The sequence below is a fragment of the Cucurbita moschata genome, unplaced genomic scaffold (assembly GCF_002738365.1).
Source record: "Cucurbita moschata cultivar Rifu unplaced genomic scaffold, Cmos_1.0 Cmo_Scf00025, whole genome shotgun sequence".
In the NCBI taxonomy this organism is placed as follows: domain Eukaryota; kingdom Viridiplantae; phylum Streptophyta; class Magnoliopsida; order Cucurbitales; family Cucurbitaceae; genus Cucurbita; species Cucurbita moschata.
The window spans coordinates 1,950,680-1,971,171 of NW_019268541.1; the positions used below are offsets into that span (position 1 = coordinate 1,950,680).

Genomic DNA, 20,492 nt, shown 5'->3' on the forward strand with positions numbered 1-20,492 from the left:
GTTGTATTTAGGTCATACAACCCATGGGTGGTGGGTGTTGGTGATGGGTGTTGGAGACTCTTAACCTCATGTTTTTGAGACATATTTGGTATTATATAAACTGATTTAGCTTTAGATAAGTCGAATTTCTTTCCAAACTTTACCTTTATCATGTCTATCCTTAACAATCTTTTATGTTTCATCTTGGTTTCAATGCACATCTTTCTTTGTGTGTTGGACAATGCACGTCTTTCTTAGTTGTATCTTTGATTGCATCATAACACTTGTCTATCTTTGCCTTCACATGGTCGGATGGGTGTGAGTTGAGAGTCGTTGCCGTCTTGTCTAACTACATGTGAAGGTTACAATCTACTCTTTTTTCTACTCTTTTCTCACCCGTCTTGTCTATCTAGATGTGAATGTTACAATCTACTCTTTTCTTACCCGTCTTGTCTAACTAGATGTGAATGTTACAATCTACTCTTTTCTCACCCGTCTTGTCTAACTAGATGTGAATGTTACAATCTACTCTTTTCTTACCCGTCTTGTCTAACTATATGTGAAAATTGCAATCTACTCTTTTCTTAGCGTGATTGTAACTTAGTTAGCATGCATATATTTATTGTTCATACAAAAGGAGGTGATGGTGATAACAAGTGAAGAAAAGCTTGTGAGACAAACACGATGTGCGATAGCAGCATTTGTATACATAAAGTTAAGCTCAAGCACAAAAAATTTGAAAGCGAGTCAAATTTCTCGAGTAACAAATGGTTTGTTGAAGATTATAAGAAGTCCGACCTACATTAAAATTAATCTTCACATCATATGTAAATTAAATTTAACGGATAGAAAATATTAATTTCATTATTTAAGTGATTATTTATTGATTGATAGCATAGATTTCAATTAAATAAATTAAAAACTTTGCACCGTTAGAATCGACTCACCTAACCCAACTCTAAGACACGTAACTAATCATTTTTAAAATTAATTAATTTTTTTTTTGTGATAAAAAAAAATAATAATAAGAACAAATTGGTTGAGATAATAAAAAAACAAAAAGGACAACACTTCGTTCTAACGCGCGTCCAATCATGAAGGGTGGCGTGGGCCCTCACCCGAATTCATTACGATGGGACATCGTCGATCCTCCACTCCCCCTCGAACGACGTCGTTCAATTGCAGTTCTCAAATTTCCTCGAGCGGTTTTTTTTTCTTTTGTTCTTTAATTTCTTCTCACGTTGTCCTTCTCACTGGTTCACTCCTTTTTATGAGGTTTAAGATGACGGTCCTTGTTTTGCTGTATCAGATGATGGGTGGTGGATAGATATCTTCAACCAAATTGAAATTTTTTGGTGACCCAAATGATTGAACTGAGCTGGGTTTGACTCATTTTGACTGATTGATGGATCAGACGGCTCCTAAGGTATCTTCCCCTTTCCCCCTCCACTTCCCTCATTGACTTTCTTGTTCTTCAACTCCCTTCCACTCACTATGAGCTGAGTTCTTCGATGAATTTGCCTTATTTGGACTGTAATTTGTGCTGATCTGCTGCTGTAAGTTGCATTTAGGGTTTTGCTATGGGTTTGTGCTGTAGAGTTATAGGTGTTTCTCAAGTCTACTGGGGGTTTCTTTATTTGTTCTGATTCCTGATGAATGTGCTTAAGAACAATCCACGCCTCTGTATTATCCTTTCAGAACTGAGGTTCACCATTGATATATGTCTATGAAATTTGCCATTTGTAAGTGTTTGGAGGACATGATTTGATGATATGGGAAGTTCTTTTTATGGATGTCTTGTGTCATGTTCTTGACTGTTGTTCATTTGCATTTAAATTCATAATGTCGTGAGTTTTTATCTCTAAGAGCTGGAGGCTTATGTTTCTGTAAGTGATGTGTTCTTGTTTGTTTTTCTTGATGTTGGTAGTGTTCTTATGTTGGTAGTTAGCTGGATCTTTGGCTGTTGTGGTTGGAGTGTTCTTATGTTCTTATGTTGGTAGTGTTCTTATGTTCTTGACTGTTGTTCATTTGCATTTAAATTCATAATGTCGTGAGTTTTTATCTCTAAGAGCTGGAGGCTTATGTTTCTGTAAGTGATGTGTTCTTGTTTGTGTTTTTCTTGATGTTGGTAGTGTTCTTATGTTCTTATGTTGGCAGTTAGCTGGATCTTTGGCTTCTTGATCTGCATTGTGGTGGGAATGTTTTTAATGGTGTTTTTCATCTACTGTTCTCTGTAGGTTGCAAGAAATCTGGGAATTCGCTTGTTGTGTGACTGAAATGAACTTAAATAACTCCGCGGAATAGCGATTTGATATCGAAGTCGAAAGGTGGGTGAACCCGAATTGTTGAGGTTCGTGTCTTTTCATAGTAACTTCAATTTTTTTAAAGAACATTTGGTCCATGTGGTGAGAAGTTCACATATAATTGTCCAAGATATTGAATATCATGCTTGTTATTGGCTTGCTGCTGTTTCCATTTGTTCATTTGGCACAAAATCACTTCTTGGATTCAATCTAGAAGTTTGACGATCACAGATCGGTCGATGCATGTGAGATCTCACATCGGTTGGAGAGGAGAACGAAACATTCTTTATAAGGGTGTGGAAACCTCTCCCTAGTAGATGCATTTTAAAAACCTTGAGCGGAAAACCCCAAAGAGGACAATATCTGCTAGTGGTGGGCTTGAGTTGTTACATTGACGGTCATAGATCGGCCTATGCACCTATTTTTTTAGTCTTTGTGTTGGAATTTCTTTGCAAAATATCGTTCCTCGACGAAACTTTATTCATATTTGTAACGATCTATTTTTCGTTCTGCAGTATTTACTCTCTGGTTGTCTTTCCTGACACATTCTCTTTGAACGACAGTTTCTAGCTGTTGTTCTGTTCTTGTTCGACGCTGTTGAATGCACCATGGGAGTTTCAGGAAAATGGTTCAAAGCGTTAGTTGGTTCGAAGAAGTCAGAAAAATCTCAGTCATCAGAACACGATGAAAACACGGTATCTATAATTCTATACCCTTCTCATTGATGTTCGATTCGAGTTTCTATGGCTTTATCTGTTGGTTGCAACCTTGAGGAAGATACTTTTACTTGTAACTTTGAATTTAATGATTCCTTGTGTGAAATGAAGCTAATTGATACCTAAACTTTAGACCTTCAACTTTTGTTAGACACATGAACAATTACTTCGAAAAGATAATTTCTTTTTGATAGCAAGTTCCCTTGAGATCCCACGTCGATCGATCGATTGGAGAAAGGAACGAGTGTCAGTGAGAACGCTGGGCCCTGAAGGGGGGTGGATTGTGAGATCCTACATCGGTTGGGGAGGAGAACGAAATACTCCTTTATGCGGGTGTGGAAACCTCTCCCTAGCAGATGCGTTTTAAAAACCTTGAGGGGGAGCTTGAAATGGAAAACCGAAAGAGGACAATATCCGTTAGCGGTGGGCTTGGGCTATTACAAATGGTATCAGAGCGAGACATCAAGCAATGTGCCAACGAGGAGGCTAGGCCCCGAAGAGGGTGGATTGTGAGATCCCACATTGATTGGGTAGGAGAACGAAACACTCTTTATAAGGGTGTGGAAACCTCTCCCTAGCAGATGCGTTTTAAAAACCTTGAGGGGAAGCCCGAAAGAGAAAGTTGAAAGAGGACAATATCCGTTAGCAGTGGGCCTGAACTATTACAAATGGTATCAGAGCGAGACATCAAGTAATGTGCCAATGAGGAGGCTAGGCCCCGAAGGGGGGTGGATTGTGAGATCCCACATCGATTGGGGAGGAGAACGAAACACTCTTTATAAGGGTGTGGAAGCCTCTCCCTAGCAGATGCGTTTTAAAAACCTTGAGGGGAAGCTTGCAATGGTAAACCGAAAGAGGACAATATCTGTTAGCGGTGGGCTTGGGCTATTACAAATGGTATCAGAGCCAAACATCAGGCAATGTGCCAGCAAGGAGGCTAGGCCCCGAAGGGGGGTGGACACGAGGTGGTGTGCCAACGAGGACGTTGGGCCCCAAAGGGGTGGATTGTGAGATCCCACATTGGTTGGAGAAGAGAACGAAACACTCTTTATAAGGGTGTGAAAATCTCTCCCCAACAGACGCGTTTTAAAAACTTTGAGGGAAAGCCCGAAAGGGAAAGTACAAAGAGAACAATATCTGTAGCGGTGAGCTTGGCAGTTACAGTAATTGAACCTTAAACTTTCTTTTTGAAGGCAAATGGCCGAGTCTTCAATTAGTTTCATGACTTTTTTTTCTTCGTGCGAACTGATTGAAATACTCTATATCTTCTCTCTATGTCGTGCATGGAACGGTGCTATTCACGATACTTCGACGTTCGAATATCCTCTTTATGTATTTTCTTTGATCATACAGAGGACAGCCACCAACAAGTTTTGGCATCGGAGAAAGCATTCTGTTGATATCGATGCAGATAAACTTCAGCACGAGTTTAACTCGAATTTTACACCATTTGTTGAAGAGTCCAATGCTCTTTCAGATCCAGGAACAGCTTCTATTCCTTCTGATTCACTTCAAACATATGATGCATTGCATAATCAACACAACGATATAGAAGAACAGGCCGCGATATGCATCCAAACCATGTTTCGAGGATTTCTGGTATTGCTAGTACTAATTTATTCGTGTTTTTCGCCTATTTTTCGAGTTACTTTTCTTCAATTCATTTTATGTAAAGTTTCTTTAAAGCATAGTTGTTGAAGAGGGAGGTCAAGTTAAACTAAAGGATAACATCCCAAGCTTACCGCTAGTAGATATTGTACCCTTTAGCCTTTTACGTTTCGCCGTCAACCTTATGGTTTTAAAACGTGTCTATTAGGGAGAGGTTTCCACACCCTTATAAGGAATGCTTTGTTCCCCTCTCCAACCGATGTGGGATCTTACATTCCACTCCCCGTGAGGGGCTAGCGTCCTCACTGGCACACCGCCCGGTAACCTGGCTTTGATACCATTTGTAACAGTCCAAGCCCACCGTTAACAAATATTGTTTGTTTTACCCCATTATGTATCACTGTCAACCTCATAGTTTTAAAACGCGTCTGCTAGGGAGAGGTTTCCACACCCTTATAAGGAATGCTTTGTTCCCCTCTCCAACCGACGTGGGATCTCACATTCTAGTGCCCTTGGGGGGCTAGTGTCCTCACTGGCACACCACTCGATAACCTGGCTTTGATACCATTTGTAACAGTCCAAGCCCACCACTAACAGATATTGTCCACTTTGGCCCATTGGGAAACAAAACATTCCTTATAAGAGTGTGGAAATCTCTCCCTAATAGACGCATTTTAAAACTGTGAGGCTGATGGTGATACGTAACGGGCTAAAACGTACAATATCTGCTAGTGGTGGGCTTGGGCTATTACAAATGGTATTAGAGCTAGGCACCGGGCGGTGTGTTAGCGAGGACGTTGAGCCCCTTAATAGACTCATTTTTAAAATCATGAGGCTGACGATGATACGTAACGGGCCGAAGCGGACAATATCTGTTAGCGGTGGGCTTTTGAAATAGGTTGTGGTCCATGTTTTGAGCACGGGACTCCTGCTGCCCCGTACACCTTATAATTTGTAGATGCATGCCTTTTCTTATTCTTGATTTTGTAGTTTATAAATCTAAACTCTTTCATGTGATCTTCTCATTATCTTTCAGGCTAGAAGAGCTCTCCGAGCTCTCAAGGGATTGGTTAGACTTCAAGCTCTTGTCAGAGGTCATGCTGTCAGGAAACAAGCTGCAATAACTCTACGCTGTATGCAAGCTTTAGTGAGAGTTCAGGCTCGTGTTCGAGCAAGGCATGTACGTATTGCATTGGAAAGTGAGACCGCACAACAAAAACTTCAACAGCAAATTGAAAACCAAGCTCGAGTTCGAGAAATTGAAGTAAGAAATAAGCAATATTTTTGTAAGATTACAAAGTATATAACATTTATACTGGTATGTGCACTTCTACCTGTTTCCACTTTTAAGTTAGACTATTGGTTGGAGAGCGGAATGAAGCATTCCTTATAAGGGTGTATAAATCTCTCCTAGCAGACGTGTTTTAAAGCTGTGAGGCTGACGATGATACGTAACGGGCCAAAACAGACAGTATCTGTTAGTGGTGGGCTTGGGCTGTTACAAATGGTATCAGAGTTAGACACCGGGCGATGTGCTAGTGAGGATGTTGGACCCTTAAAAGGGGTGAATTGTGAGATCCCACATCGGTTGGAGAGGGGAACGCAACATTCCTTATAAGGGTGTGTAAACCTCTCCTACTAGACGCGTTTTAAAACTGTGAGGCTGATGACGATACGTAACGGGCCAAAGCGGACAATACCTGCTAGCGGTGGGTTTGGGCTATTACATGAATATAATGGGACGACCACCGACCACCTATAGATGCTTCTACTATGTCTCTCCCCTTTTTAATAACTCACTCTTAATGATTGTGCTTATTGTACAGGATGGTTGGTGCGACACTGTCGGATCTGTTGAAGAAATTCAAGCAAAATTGTTAAAAAGGCAGGAGGCTGCTGCTAAGCGTGAGAGAGCCATGGCATATGCTCTGGCTCATCAGGTAGAACAAGTCCATCCCTCATCTGCTCTATATTTTGAATCTCTGTCTCATTGAGTGAGTGATAAGCCCACGGCCAGTAGATATTGTCTTCTTTGGGCTTTCTCTTTCGAGCTTTCCCTCAAAGTTTTTATAAAACACGTCTGTTAGGGAGAGGTTTTCACACTCCTATAAAGAATGCTTCGTTCTCCTCCCCGACTGATGTGGGATCTCTCAATCCACCCCTTTTAGGTTCAGTGTCCTCATTGGCACTCGTTCCCCTCTTCAATCGATGTGGGATCTCACAATCCACCTCCTTTGGGGCCCAGCGTTCTCGCTGACACACTGCCTAGTGTTTGGCTCTGACACCATTTGTAACAGCTCAGGTCCACCGCTAGCAGATATTGTCCTTTTTGGGTTTTCTCTTTCAAGCTTCCTCTCAAGGTTTTTAAAACGCATCTGTTAGGGAGAGATTTTCACACTTTTATAAAGAATGCTTCGTTCAACTCCCCGACTGAAGTGGGATCTTACAATCCACTCCCCCTTCAGGGCCCAACATCTTCGCTGGCACTCGTTCCCCTCTTCAATCGATGTGAGATCTCATAATCCACCACCTTCAGGGCTCAGTGTCCTCATTGGCAGTCGTTCCCCTCTCCAAACGATATGAGATCTCACAATTCACCCCCTTCGAGGCTCAACGTTCTCACTGGCACTCGTTCCTTTCTCCAATCCACATGGGATCTTAAAATCCACACCCCCTTTGGGGCCCAGAGTCCTCACTGGCACACCGTCTGGTGTCTGGCTCTGATACCATTTGTAACAGCCCAAGTCCACTACTAGCAGAGAATATCCTCTTTGGGCTTTCCCTTTCGGGCTTCCCCTCAAGGTTTTTAAAATGCGTCTGCTAGAGAGAGGTTTCTACGCCCTTATAAAGAATGTTTCATTCTCTTCCCCAACTGTTGTGACCAGGATAATTCATCCCGTGTTTTCTTTGTCTTGTTCACAATACATTGGAAGCCTCATTGTAACAAAACTCGAGCACGTGCCAATATTCATTTTAACCTGTTTTTTTTCAGGTTTTACTTCAAAATTTATGTTCGATGTGATGAATTTTCTCTCATCTTCAGTGGCAAGCAGGAACAAGACAACAGGCTGCCCTCTTCCAGTTTGAACCAGATAAAAGCAGCTGGGGTTGGAACTGGTTGGAAAGATGGATGGCTGTTCGTCCGTGGGAAAACCGCTTTCTCGACATCAATCTCAAAGACGGAGTGATGATTCGTGAGAACGGATCAGCTGAGGGCAAAAGCAACACTAAATCTCATATACAAACTACTGGCAAGAAAACAAACTTAGTGACTGATCAACCAAACCTCTCGAGCCAAAGAACCGCTGTCTCGCATTCTGATGGATGTGGTTCGTCGTCCCCGACTAAGTCAGCTGGCATTGTAGAGGTATCCAGTGCACAGGTTCAAAAGCTCAAGCATAAACTTGCACCTGAGAGGCCACTTGAACAAGTCAAACCTAAAGTAGATACCGGTTTAAGATCACGTAGCAATCCGAAAGAGAGATCCGCACCATTGGTAAAAAATGCAAAGAAGCGATTATCCCTACCTCATAACGGTGAGTTTACTTACGATCCTACATTTATTGGAGAGGGGAATGAGTGCTAGCGAGTATGCTAGGTTTCGAAGAGGGGTGGATTGTGAGATTTCACATCGGTTTGAGAGGGGAACGAAATATTTTTTATAAGGGTGTGGAAACCTCTCCCTAGCAGACGTGTTCTAAAAACTTTGAGGGGAAGCTCGAAAGGGAAAACCCAAAGAGGATAATATCTGCTAGTGGTGAGCTTGGGCTATTATAAATGGTATTAGAGCCAGACACCGGGTGGTGTGCCAACGAGGACACTGGGCCTCAAAGGGGGTGGATTGTGAGATCCCACGTCAATTGGAGAGAGGAACGAGTGCCAGCGAGTATGCTGGACCCTAAAAGAGGGTGGATTGTGAGATCCCACATCGATTGGAGAGGGGAACGAGTGTCAACGAGGACACTAGACCTGAAAAGGGGTGGATTCTGAGATCCCACATCGGTCGGGGAGGAGAAAAAAGAATTTTTTATAAGGGTGTGGAAATTTCTCCCTTGCCAACACATGTCTTAAAGGAAAACCCCAAAGAGGACAATAGTCTCATGTTCTACATGCATGCTTATGTCTGTTGTGTGATATTTGACGATATCATTAGGTCCTCCAAAGTCTTTTCAATTGGTTGTAGTTAGCGTTAGACCTTTCTAAATGAACCAAAGAATCCTATATGACTCGAGCAACTTCTTGATCTACATTTGATCGAACAATTGCAGATCCTGGTAGTCAAAACCGAACGGTGAGAAACTCAACTAGCAAAGCGACCGTTGAACCGAAGCCGATATCAAGAGGTGACTCAAAAGCTGCAAAACCCAGATCACAAAACTGATAAGTGAACTAAACACATTCCAAACGGCAAGGAAAACAGCTCGAGACGTATAGTTTTCGGAGATGTGCTGCAGGATCATGTGTAAATATGGCAACGTCATGTTATGATCGGGTCGGTCGCTAGCAAACTTGTATTCCTTTGAATTTACGAGTTTATTTACAGTGAGTTGTTGCAATGGTTGGCAAATGTATGAGGGAATAAGGTTGGTTTGGTGAATATCATTGGGGGAGTCTGTAATTATTCATCATTGTTTATGGTCTTCAACCATGTGGATATTTGGTCACTTGTTCATTTTTTACTCCCTTGTAATTTTTTTTTGTTCAATGTTTGATTTCGAAGAAGAAAATGTTAAAACGATCGAGAAAAAACTAGTCATTCACGAGCGTGAATTGATTTATTGGAAAGCATAGGACGTGTGAGAGAGAAGTCGATAGAGGTGTCCACGAGGCGGGATAGGGACAGAAAAACTTGCCTCCTATTTCAATATTATAACATAACTTTCACACTTACAGATGATGTCGATGGCTCGAGGTAGAGTGCTCAATCGGCTAGGGTGGCCCCATTTCACCTTACCAACCCCAAGAAAATTTTGGTCAAGAGGGAAACAACCTAGATCGTATGCTAAGGTCCCTAAGCAACTATTTAGTGGAAAAGGAAGTGATCGAGCAATGACAACCAGGAGATGGGATCGAGACGGAGATTGGGACGAGGGATATAATCTCCAACCCCGCTTAGCTCATAGGAAGAAATCTCCCACTCCTTTCTCTGTTACCCGTTCAATCGAGAATTTTTTTGTAGTGAATGCTACTTTTTGTTGACCAATAGTGGAAGGATTCATTCACACCTAATAAGATGACTAATTGGGTCAGTTGTTGACCAAAACAAAGGCTAAACTTAAATATATTTAAATAATAATAATAATAATAAATACCAAAATTAATTTGAATTTAATAAATAATTTTAAAAATAAAAATAAAAAAGCAAAACCGACAAATATAATTCAAGTTGATTCTCCCAAGTTTGTCGGTGGTTATTTATTTATTTATTTATTTTATTTTTATTTTCGTCCTTTAAATATGCCTTTTCTATAATTTGAATATTATCATTAATTAGCAAATGACTACGAAAATTTCTTTGACCAACTATTATTTGTTGGACAAAGTCAAAATCATTGACTTCAACATAATTAAATAAATAAATTATATAAAACTTAATTTATTTCAAATAAATACCTCGGTAAAAATTATCAAAATTGACGGGATAGACTAAGGTATAAAATTATAAGATATACATGACATCATTTATAATATTTACGAATCTTAAGGGTTGAGTTGGATTGTTGCCCTATTTTTGGGATGGTCAGGTTGACCCGATAAAAAAAAGTCAATTCGTGAACTGACCTCAATTTTTTATTTTAAAAAATTCAACCCGACCCAAATTGAAAAAGATCTAACATAACCCAACCTTTTAATGGTTTGAGATGGGTAGTTTGAGTTGGTCGGATTCTCGAGTGATATGAACACCTCTAATTTACAACCTCGTTTACAGAAATTGACATGATAATTCATGTATAAAAATTGATTACGTAAATTGTTGATTAGGTTTAGGGCAAAGTCTAGACGTGGATACGGCTTATCAAGCTAACTAAACATAAATCAAGCCAAGGATACGACTTATCGAGCTAACTAAGTATAAGTCAAGCTGAGGATATGAGTTATTGAGCTAACTAAGTATAAATCGAGCCAAAGTACAGGTCCTACATTCTTAATGCTTGTCAATATATTGTACGGACGTTAACATACATGTCAATTAGTGATGAGGTCGATGTCACACTTAACATTATATAATTTTTTTTTTTTGAGAAAAAATAAATAATAAAGACCATGACAATGAAATTGGCGTAGGTATTAATGACATGGCCATTCCATCTCTTCTCTATAGATTTATTATTATTATTATTATTATTGTTGTTTTTCTTAAGAGTGTACACGCTCCAGAATCCAACTATATCAGACTATTAAACTTAGAGTATAAATGTCGGGTAAAGTTAGATTTCTTTTCAATTTGAGTTATGCTGAATTTTTTATAAAATTGAAAAACTCGAGTCAATTCACAGGTTGACATTTTTTGGTCGGGTTAACCAGACCAACCCAAAAATAGAGTTTCAACAAATCCAATTTTTAAGATTATTATAAAAATTAAAAATATTTAACATTTGTAATAGAAGTTAGTGATATAGTTGTGACCCGTAAATATTCCATATTTGAAAGTTTAAAAATTTTAATTATTAATGCAACATATATTTTAAATAAGATATTTAGTACGTTTAAAACTTATTTTTTTAAAAAATAAAATCCATAATATAACAAACTATATATATATATATATATAAATTAACTTATTATAATAATTTACATTATTATTATTATTATTATTATTTTTTGTATACTCACAATTATTTTTTATGTCCTTTTTTTCAATATTTTATGTAAATTAGATTTATTTTTTTGGATAATTAAATTATAATTTTTTTAAGATAATAATTTATGTTTATTCAGCTTAATCTTATATTTTAATAATACTAAATAAATTTAATAATAATATTTATCATTTTACACACAATATAAATATATTTTTAAAAATTTATTACAGCTGATACAAAATATTGGAAATAATTTAAAAATAACAAGTATATAGTTTTAAGACGCCGTTAATTCACGGAAGCTTGTCGGAGTCAAAGGTTGGGTTCTCCTCCTTCCTCTCCTTCCGCCTCCCTCCTCCCTCGTCGCCCATTCTCAGTCCTCTCTCGCCATCGCAATCTCTCCGACATCTCTCTCTCTCTCTCTCTCTCGCCGGAGCTCACAGTGGCTGAGTTTCATGAATCAAAGGTCTCCCAGAAATCCAAAGTCTCCGTCGCTTCTTCTTCTTCTTCTTCTTCTTGTTCTTCGCTTTCTGTCACGATTCCAGACCATAATCACCATTTTTCCACCAGATTTTCCTTCAATTCATCGCACTTTCCCGCCTTGAGAATCGTAATTCCTCTCCCACTTCCTTCCATGTTCTCAACCCCATTCGTTCTCTCTTTCTCCCTCATCCTTTCTCTCCCAATCCTCTTCCTTCTCGCGCCTCGATTCATCCCTTCAAGGCCGCAATCCATTCCAATCCAGCCGCCTGATGAACACGACGATCTGTTCCTCTTCAGTCGCGCCTCCGCCGGATCTAATGCTAACAATCCATCAACCTTCTCTCATCTCTCTTCCACCAATCCGAAATTGAAGATTGCCTTTCTGTTTCTTACTAATTCCGACCTCCATTTCGCTCCTCTTTGGAGTCGTTTCTTCCCTAATAACTCTGATCTCTACAATGTTTATGTTCATGCCGATCCTTCCGTTAATATTTCGCGCCCTGGCGGCCCTTTTCTAGGGCGTTTTATTGTTTCGAAGCGGACTTATCGTGGTTCTCCAACGCTCATCTCTGCCACGCGCCGCCTTATGGCGACGGCGATGATCGATGATCCGGCTAATGCGTACTTCGCTCTCTTGTCTCAGTATTGTATTCCTCTTCATTCGTTTTCTTATGTCTATAATTCTCTGTTTTCTTCGACGACTTTTGATTCAACCTCCACTGAATCCGAGCTTACCCGGATGGGTGTGCGGATTCGATTCAAGAGTTTTGTGGAGATTGTCTCGAAAGAACGGCATCTCTGGAAGAGGTATAATGCCAGGGGTCGATTCACGATGATGCCTGAGGTCCCGTTTGAGAAATTTCGTGTTGGATCTCAGTTCTTCGTGTTGACTAGAAAGCACGCATTGGTGGTTGTTAGTGATCGGACGTTGTGGAAGAAATTTAGGATTCCTTGCCGAAGTTCTGATGATTGTTACCCTGAAGAACACTATTTTCCAACTCTTCTTTCGATGAAGGATCTGAGTGGCTGCACACAGTACACGCTAACTCGGGTGAATTGGACTGGAACTGCTAATGGGCATCCTTATACTTATCGGAGTTCAGAAGTTTCTCCGAAGCTTATTCATCAGCTACGGAAATCGAATTATTCAGAATCTTACTTGTTTGCCCGGAAATTCACACCGGATTGCTTGAGACCGCTTATGGGTATGGCGAAGTCTGTGATTTTCAGAGACTGAGATCTGTTACTGGTAAGTTGAATGTGCTTTAGAAGTTGTTTGTTTACTTGATTTGCAGCTCGCTTTCCATGTTCCCTTTGGTTATAGAATTCTAGTTGTGAGTTTGTATCTTTGCTGATGAGTCTTACATAGTTTTTCCTAACTTGTGAATGGTGGGTTGATGTAAGTCGATATTGTTCTATTTGGGCTTTTCTTTCTCGGCTTTCCCTCAAGGTTTCAAAACGTGTCTTCTAGAGAGAGGTTTCCACACAATGCTTTGTTTCTCTCTCCAACCGATGGGGGATCCCACAATCCACCCCTTCGAGGCTCAACGTCTTTGCTGGTACTCGTTTATCGATGTAGGATCTCACAATCCACCTCCTTTGGGGCCAGCGTCCTCGTTGGGACACCGCTCAGTGTCTACTCCCTTTTGGGGCTTAGCGTGTTCGCTGGTACACCGCCCAATATCTGATACGATTTGTAATAGCCCAAACTCACTACTAGCAAATATTGTTCTCTTTGGACTTTTCATTCTGTGCTTCCCCTTAAAGTTTTAAAACGCGTCTACTAGGGAGAGATTTACACACCCTTATAAATAATGCTTTGTTCCCCTCTCCCACCAACGTGGGATCTCACAATCTACCCTCCTTTGAGGTCCGACACTCGTTCCCCTCTCCAATCGATGTCTCACAGTTGAGTAGAACAGAGGTTTCACATGTTCTTTGTCTATTATTTTGTAAAAGTAGAGAGACCCACATTACTTTCATTGCCGTACTAGAAAGACCCTCATCCTCCTTTGGAAAATTTGAAGTTTTGGATGCACTTCATTCTCTAGATTTTGAGACTTGAAGAACATGAGCAATGTGTTTTTTACTATCTCAGTTTATATCACAAGTCCAGGTTACTATAGATTTTGTACCCTTCTGGCTAACTAGTGAAAAGGGTAGCTCATGTCCTGTGTGCTGCATTATTACAGGTTAAAGACAAAAGAAATGATGTCGGGCCAGTGCTGTAGCTTTACTTCTTGATAAGGAAGAAGAAAAAGAAAAAGTTCTGTGTGGGAATATGGCTATGAAGAGGCGCCAAAGTGCCCACAGCCTGTAAGCCCACAATCATCCAGAGAAGTGCCAGTCCAGACAAAGCTTCGGACAAAGCACAGTTCGGGAAGAGATACGAGTGAAACAAAATGCAAGGTACTCTCGTCGAAAGCTGTATTATATTAATAATTTCTTCCACTTTTTGTTCCTTGTATTTTGATTATGTAACAGTAGTTGCTGGCGGAAGAACTGAGGAAAAAAAAAAAGAAATAGAATCATTCTCCTGCCATTTCTAAGGTTTCTTTCTTGTACATATGTAACATCATGGAAGGTTTGAAGAATGGGAAAGGATTATTGGGTCACTGGGAAATATGAAGGTTGTCATGCTTCTATGCTCTTTCATTTTTGGCCTCTTTCGCCCTTGAAACCTTAGTTTTCCTTTACTCTTCCTAATCCTTGTGATTTTAGCTTTTAATTTCCTAATGTTTTTGTGAGGATGGATGGAGATACGAGGAAATGTTTCACTCACGGTTTTAATAAGCTTAGCTTTGATAAAAAGTCGATCAGTTTCAGTTGTAAGTTTGAGTGTTAGGGTTAACGACTCTTCACTTGTCTTTACAGTGGTACGACATTGTCTACTTTGAATATAGACTCTCGTGGCTTTATTTTTGGTTCTTCCAAAAGGCCTCAATATCAATGGAAATAGTGTCCCTCGTTTATATACCTACGATCTTTCCATTACTTGGGCAATCTGATACTCCAACAATCCTCTCCTCAAACAAGTACCACTAAACCTCCCTTTAAATAGTCATCTATATGTGTCCGTCTAGTGCTATCCAAGCTAACTACTACAAATCTTCATTATGAGTTCACCTTCGAGACTCACTACTTCTTTGTTCGGCACCCAAGGATTTCCCGACATGGGTTAGTTATAGGGGCACGACTCTAATACTATCTTGCTCTCAATTCTCAGTTTATTTTCAGAGTCGGAAAGCCTAAGCTTGTATAATCTGAATTGTAAGAAGGAATAGGTTATAGAAACTTGAGTTTGTGTAACATGTAATTTGCAACTGTTTACTTTTATTTTTTTGAATCTTGATGATTTGAGGAAGAATGCCTCCTCTGTTATGGGAATCATAAGTAGGATGTGTTCTTAATTAAGTATACAAGTCAGTAGAAACATTCGCACTCTTGTGAAAATTCTGTGCTCGATTAGTTTCGAAATCTCGAACGATATTCATTCAGAACCTTTTCTCTGTGGTTTAGTTAGCTAGCAAGCTTGATGAATGGTGTAACTGATATGTTGTTCTTAATTTTGATACTCATTACTTGGGATGTGTAGCCATGTTGCCTTAAATTGCTAGGGATTGTCACTATTGATATCTAACGTGTTCCACCTAACACGTTTTATGTTCTATGCTTCTTAGAATTCACTGCTAAATTAAGTTTGCTGATGTCTGAATTCAAGATTTAGCTAACCATCATTTTAGGATAGTGGGTGAATTAGTTGAAACATCCTTAGTTTGGATAGAAAAGTAAGGTTTTATAAAGGCTTTGGCTCTCAGTTGGCTACCTGGGAAACGAGTCTCGAACTCGAGACTAGTTAGCAGTAAGTACATGAATAAAATCCTCCTGCTGACTAGTCTTGACTCGAGTTTTAAGTAGCTTATGAGAATTATTTAGGAGGATAATTGTAATAGTCCAAGCTCACCGCTAGTAGATATTGTCTTTTTTGAGCTTTCACTTTCAGGATTCTCCCTCAAAGTTTTTAAAACGTGTCTGCTAGAGAGAAGTTTTCACACCCTTATAAAAAATGCTTCGTTCCTCTTTCCAACCGATGTGCGATCTCACAATCCACCCACCCCTTTGGGCCCAACGTTCTCGTTGGCACTCGTTCCTCTCTCTAATAGATGTGGGATCTCACATCCACCCCCTTGGGGGTCAGCCTTCTCGCTGGAACACTGCTTGGTGCCTGGCCTTGATACCATTTATAATAGCTCAAGCCCACTACTAGTAGATATTGTCCGTTTTAGCACGTTACATATAGCCGTTTAGCCTCACGATTTTAAAACATGTCTACTAGGGAGAGGTTTTCACACGATTTTAAGAAATGTTTCGTTCCCCTCTCCAATCGATGTGAGATCTCACAGGGATTACCCAAGGTACAAGGTTGTATTAAACTTTAGTTTTGGGATGGAGACTGGTGTCAAATTTCTTAGTGCTTAGTCGAATCAACAAGGACGAACACTGAATCCCGACCCCTTCGCAGTTTTAGAAGACGAGGAACTTCTCTCAAGACACCATTCGAAATCGACCGTGGAGAAATTCCTTATAAGTTTGTTGAACATATAGCTGAAATCCCTTGAACAAATATATATCGACTGTCTTCATGTCTCTAGCACTTTCGTCATACACCTCGCCTTGTTCGAAAATTATCTTAGAAACTGAGAAACATTCCTTCCTTTGGGGTTAACTACTTTTGAAGTCTACTTGCCAAGTGCTCTCCTTCTATCACGTTCGAGATATAGGACTTCTTCCTCTTCTTCAATCTCGGTATCGATTTCGACTTCAAGTTCATCATCCTATTCTTGTATAATAACCTTAGACAAACTTATGGCCTTCTCTATATTGATCCACATGATCTTAATATATGATCCAAGTATATGGTAATTCATATTATATATATGATATTGTAACATAATAATTCTATAGAATTTATAGCATAAAACGACACATGTTCATAAATTAAGGTAATATTAACCATTTTTACATAGTTTATAAATATATTAGTTTTTAATTAAACTTTGCATAAAAACTAACATAATCATTTTGTTAATTTTTTTAGTGAGTTATTTAATAAAGACATAACATAGACAAAAAATCATTAAATGTTGTTACCATAACTGTTCTTTGTTTGTACAAGTTTAACTATCTTAATAATTTCTTGACATTAATAGATTTTTGTTTTTGTTTATTTATCTACCATATCTAAGCATTAATTGAAACCATATATGGTAGTTTGAGTGCGAGATTTGTTGTTTAATTATTATCGAAAAGAAATATGTTAAATTTTAAACATTTTCAAAGATTTTAAAAGAATTTAAAGTGAATTTAAAGTTATTATACGAGCAAGACATCTTATTATTTGGTGGACAATCATAGAAATTTTAAAGTTAAAGTTAAGTATGGACTTATCTCTATAATTTTTTTGTAGAAAACATGTGAGTGAAAGACAAAACATCCTAATGGTCCTAAAACACGTGTCGATTTCAAATCCTTATTCTAATTCTCCGTTAATTTCATTGGTTTCATTTAAAAAATATTCATTAACTCTCGAAAGTTTCAATAATATGTTTAAACTTATAAAAAAAAATAAAATTCTAAAAGTACACTTATCATTAATTTTGGATGGAAACCGTTTATTAACCATTTCCGTCCAAAATTATCATAAAGATATTTTTTTAAAAAAAGAAACTTTTTGTTTTATAAAGTTTAGAAGTATTACAAATTTTTTTTTTTAATTTGAGAATATTTTTCGAAAAGCTCCATTGATTGAATAAACTTCTCCCTCCGGATTAAGGGTTAGTCAATGATTCAAAGAAAAATCTATCTCAATGATGTTCATAAGGGCCATGGAAAACTCTAAATTTGATCTTCTGAAGAGCAAACACTCTTTGAAAATTTTCTTTTCTAAGACCCGAAGACTTTGAAGATCGAGAACAATCTATTTACATAAAGTCACTTCAAAAACTTCGAAAAAAAATAGAAGATTCTTGAAGTATATGACACTACAAGATTTCGAATTTCTTCAAGAACATCATCAAATTAGCAAGTCAATACAAGAAAATCAACAAACCGAACAAGTCGAACAAGTCGATCCAGCATGAGAAGAATCATTGTACCTTCGGTCTCATTCCACCCTTCGATATCTAAATCTAGTTTTTGTACTTTCAATAAAACTTAGAAGGTTAAAATACGACAATCCGAACATACTACTTTCGAATCAAAACTGAATTTTGAAAACTAAGAAAAAGGTAATTCAATAATACAAATATATATACTTTCATAAAATAATAAGAATAGTTTTACAGAGAAAAATCAAAACAAAATTAAGAAACTATTAAACAACAAAGCATTTATTTTGAAAAGAGAACCAAAGAAACTCCTCAACTCATCTGGCATTAGCTGGTAATATACCCGAACACAGCCCAGCATCGTTTTGAGTTTCAAGCAACAAGATCAAGGCCAACTTGGGAAGCAAACCTGAACCAAAATTTAAACACAATAATTCAAGTGATACCACAAAAGACTCGGTCCTCGGACTAACCTCGAACAAAAAAGACAGAAACTTCATGTATGATCGACCTCGATTAAGAAACTGAGGGAAAAGAGGTTCTTATATCTTTACATGAATTATAATGTACAAAGCAAACGAGCAAAAATTACAGAAAGCAACCAATTTCTATGATACACCACAGGACACCCTCAAAGATTCTAAGAAATTACATCTCGCCGTGAAGGAAAGTTTCATTTCCCATGAAAAAGAAATAATGATAATAATGGGGTCATAGCAAGGATTCTAAAAGATATTTAGAGATGAAAAAGAACTGTGTGGGACGACATATCGCTAACTTCCACGTGCTCGTGGGCTCAATAAACAAGGGACGATCAAAACTCAGCATCAACTTGTAGCACAAGAGAAGAGAAACAAAATCTTAACTAACTCACCGCTTGCAACTTGGCTCTTGAGAACATCTTGTAAGGCCTATAATTTGTGTTGAAAAATCAGAATTTCATCTGCTATTTTGTGTTAAAGATCCAATTGGATATTTCTGTATGAGGCATAGCGCTATATACAGAGAGCATCAGAAGGACCAGGCTGCAGACGTTGTTCAACAGAGAAATCATCAACTACATCCATGCAAGAGAACCCCGATCACTGGCAACTTGTGGTCGACCTCTTGTCGGTGTTGGTGGCCGATTAGCATTCAGCTCCTGTTCTCAATAAAACCAAAAGAATTAATAGACAAAACAACTGACATTAGAGTAAGAGGCAGCCATAGAAGTGAAGTCACCTGCATCCATGTATCCTCCGTATGGCGTTCTAGAGACATCTCGGGTGATGTTATTGCTGGTGGTATGGGATGTATAAGTTTTGGAACCACCACAAGATCTCTACCCAAAACTAAGATCGCTCCAGCATTATTTGCAGTTCCTGTACAGAAGAACGTGTTTTAATGATATGACTAGGACGTGTAAGACGTATAGTTGAGGCACACATACCACAATAATTGGTAGCTGAGAAAAGTGTAATCAGATGCCCCTGAGCAAAACGTTCAAAGCCATCCATTACACATTCATGAGCACGAACTATCAACTGAAGATCATTATTGTTGCAGAATTCCATAACACGATCAGGCTGCAACCAAACAAGACCAACTATAAAATAATTTCAACTTCATAGAAACATCCAAAATTCTATTACTGAAGCAAGGTGATCATCAAACTTTGATTTCCAAACTGAGCACATCAAGTTTGAGGCATACAACAAATGGTGCATAAATATCACGCCTTCGATTAGGTATGTTAGGAAAAGAACGAATCTCTCTGCACACTCCTTCCTAATTTAGCAAATCAAATGATGTACTTTACGTTACTAGATACCTATACCGTGGAATAACTGAGTCGTTTTTCCTAAACTAAACATCACCTTAATGTACTCTTGATCCTGAACCTTAATGCTCTCTACACAATGAAACATTTCATCTTACAAGGACATGCATAATTAGACGGTAAATTAAACAACCTACCACCCTTATGAGAAGAAGGAAGACAACATAAATTGGACAATTGACATGATCCAGAGATGAAATATTCATATGAGAAGGTTTCAACTTCCAATAAAGTTTTCACTAATATTAAGGTGATGTTTCAACTACCAATCAAAATTTTCATGAAACTACATGCAAACGTCACCCAGCGTTCCTAAAACTCCCTTTGTTTAAATCCCATACTAAAGTGAGTCATAACTCCAATACAAGACATTTAGACTAGAAATAAAACAGCTGTAACTTGTAAGGTAGTCTCAAATATACGTAATTACATCCCAGTTTGAAATCAAATCCAATTTGAAATGGTGCATCCCTCTGTTTAAGTACGACACACAAATTGAGAATAGTCTTAACTTTAGAAATGAAAAGAATTATTGTCCTTGCCTCTACATGAATTACATCCCAGTGTTTGAGAACACACATAAAGTACACAAGTTTGGTTTTATTATGGACTTTATGAACAATAGAGTTCTTGAATAGAGTACCTGGTTTTTTTTTTTTTTTTTTTTTTTTTAA

General features: G+C 38.5%; 3 protein-coding genes across 10 annotated transcripts in view; 2 read left to right on the forward strand and 1 right to left on the reverse strand.

Annotated features, from left to right (window-relative positions):
• The first annotated feature begins 1,165 nt into the window (after positions 1-1,165).
• Positions 1,166-9,346, forward strand: LOC111461546 (protein IQ-DOMAIN 1-like). 7 transcript variants are annotated; one of them, XM_023105106.1, is made up of 8 exons: positions 1,167-1,405; positions 2,217-2,329; positions 2,798-2,977; positions 4,352-4,597; positions 5,643-5,870; positions 6,433-6,549; positions 7,650-8,142; positions 8,875-9,346. In XM_023105106.1, the coding sequence occupies exons 3-8, from the start codon at positions 2,891-2,893 to the stop codon at positions 8,985-8,987; spliced, it is 1,284 nt and encodes a 427-aa protein (XP_022960874.1). In that variant the 5' UTR covers positions 1,167-1,405; positions 2,217-2,329; positions 2,798-2,890; the 3' UTR covers positions 8,988-9,346. The 7 variants fall into 7 exon arrangements, with proteins under 7 accessions (XP_022960878.1, XP_022960874.1, XP_022960876.1 ...); XM_023105108.1 differs by having other exon boundaries at positions 2,217-2,306; XM_023105107.1 differs by having other exon boundaries at positions 2,217-2,306; positions 2,846-2,977.
• A 2,390-nt stretch (positions 9,347-11,736) lies between these two features.
• On the forward strand, positions 11,737-14,547 carry LOC111461548. Its single transcript, XM_023105113.1, has 2 exons — positions 11,737-13,141; positions 14,085-14,547. Exon 1 carries the CDS (start codon positions 12,044-12,046, stop codon positions 13,127-13,129), a length of 1,086 nt encoding a protein of 361 aa, XP_022960881.1. The 5' UTR covers positions 11,737-12,043; the 3' UTR covers positions 13,130-13,141; positions 14,085-14,547.
• A 3,926-nt stretch (positions 14,548-18,473) lies between these two features.
• LOC111461597 (serine/threonine-protein phosphatase BSL3-like) overlaps positions 18,474-20,492 on the reverse strand; it is a 14,048-nt gene continuing 12,029 nt past the window's right edge. Inside the window, exons 20-22 of one of the 2 annotated variants that reach the window (XM_023105181.1) lie at positions 19,429-19,564; positions 19,221-19,360; positions 18,474-19,140 (exon numbers count right to left, since the gene is read on the reverse strand). In XM_023105181.1, the coding sequence (XP_022960949.1) occupies positions 19,057-19,140; positions 19,221-19,360; positions 19,429-19,564 (360 nt within the window). In that variant the 3' untranslated portion in view covers positions 18,474-19,056. The remainder of the gene's footprint in view (positions 19,141-19,220; positions 19,361-19,428; positions 19,565-20,492) is intronic. The other variant, XM_023105180.1, reaches the window with a different exon arrangement.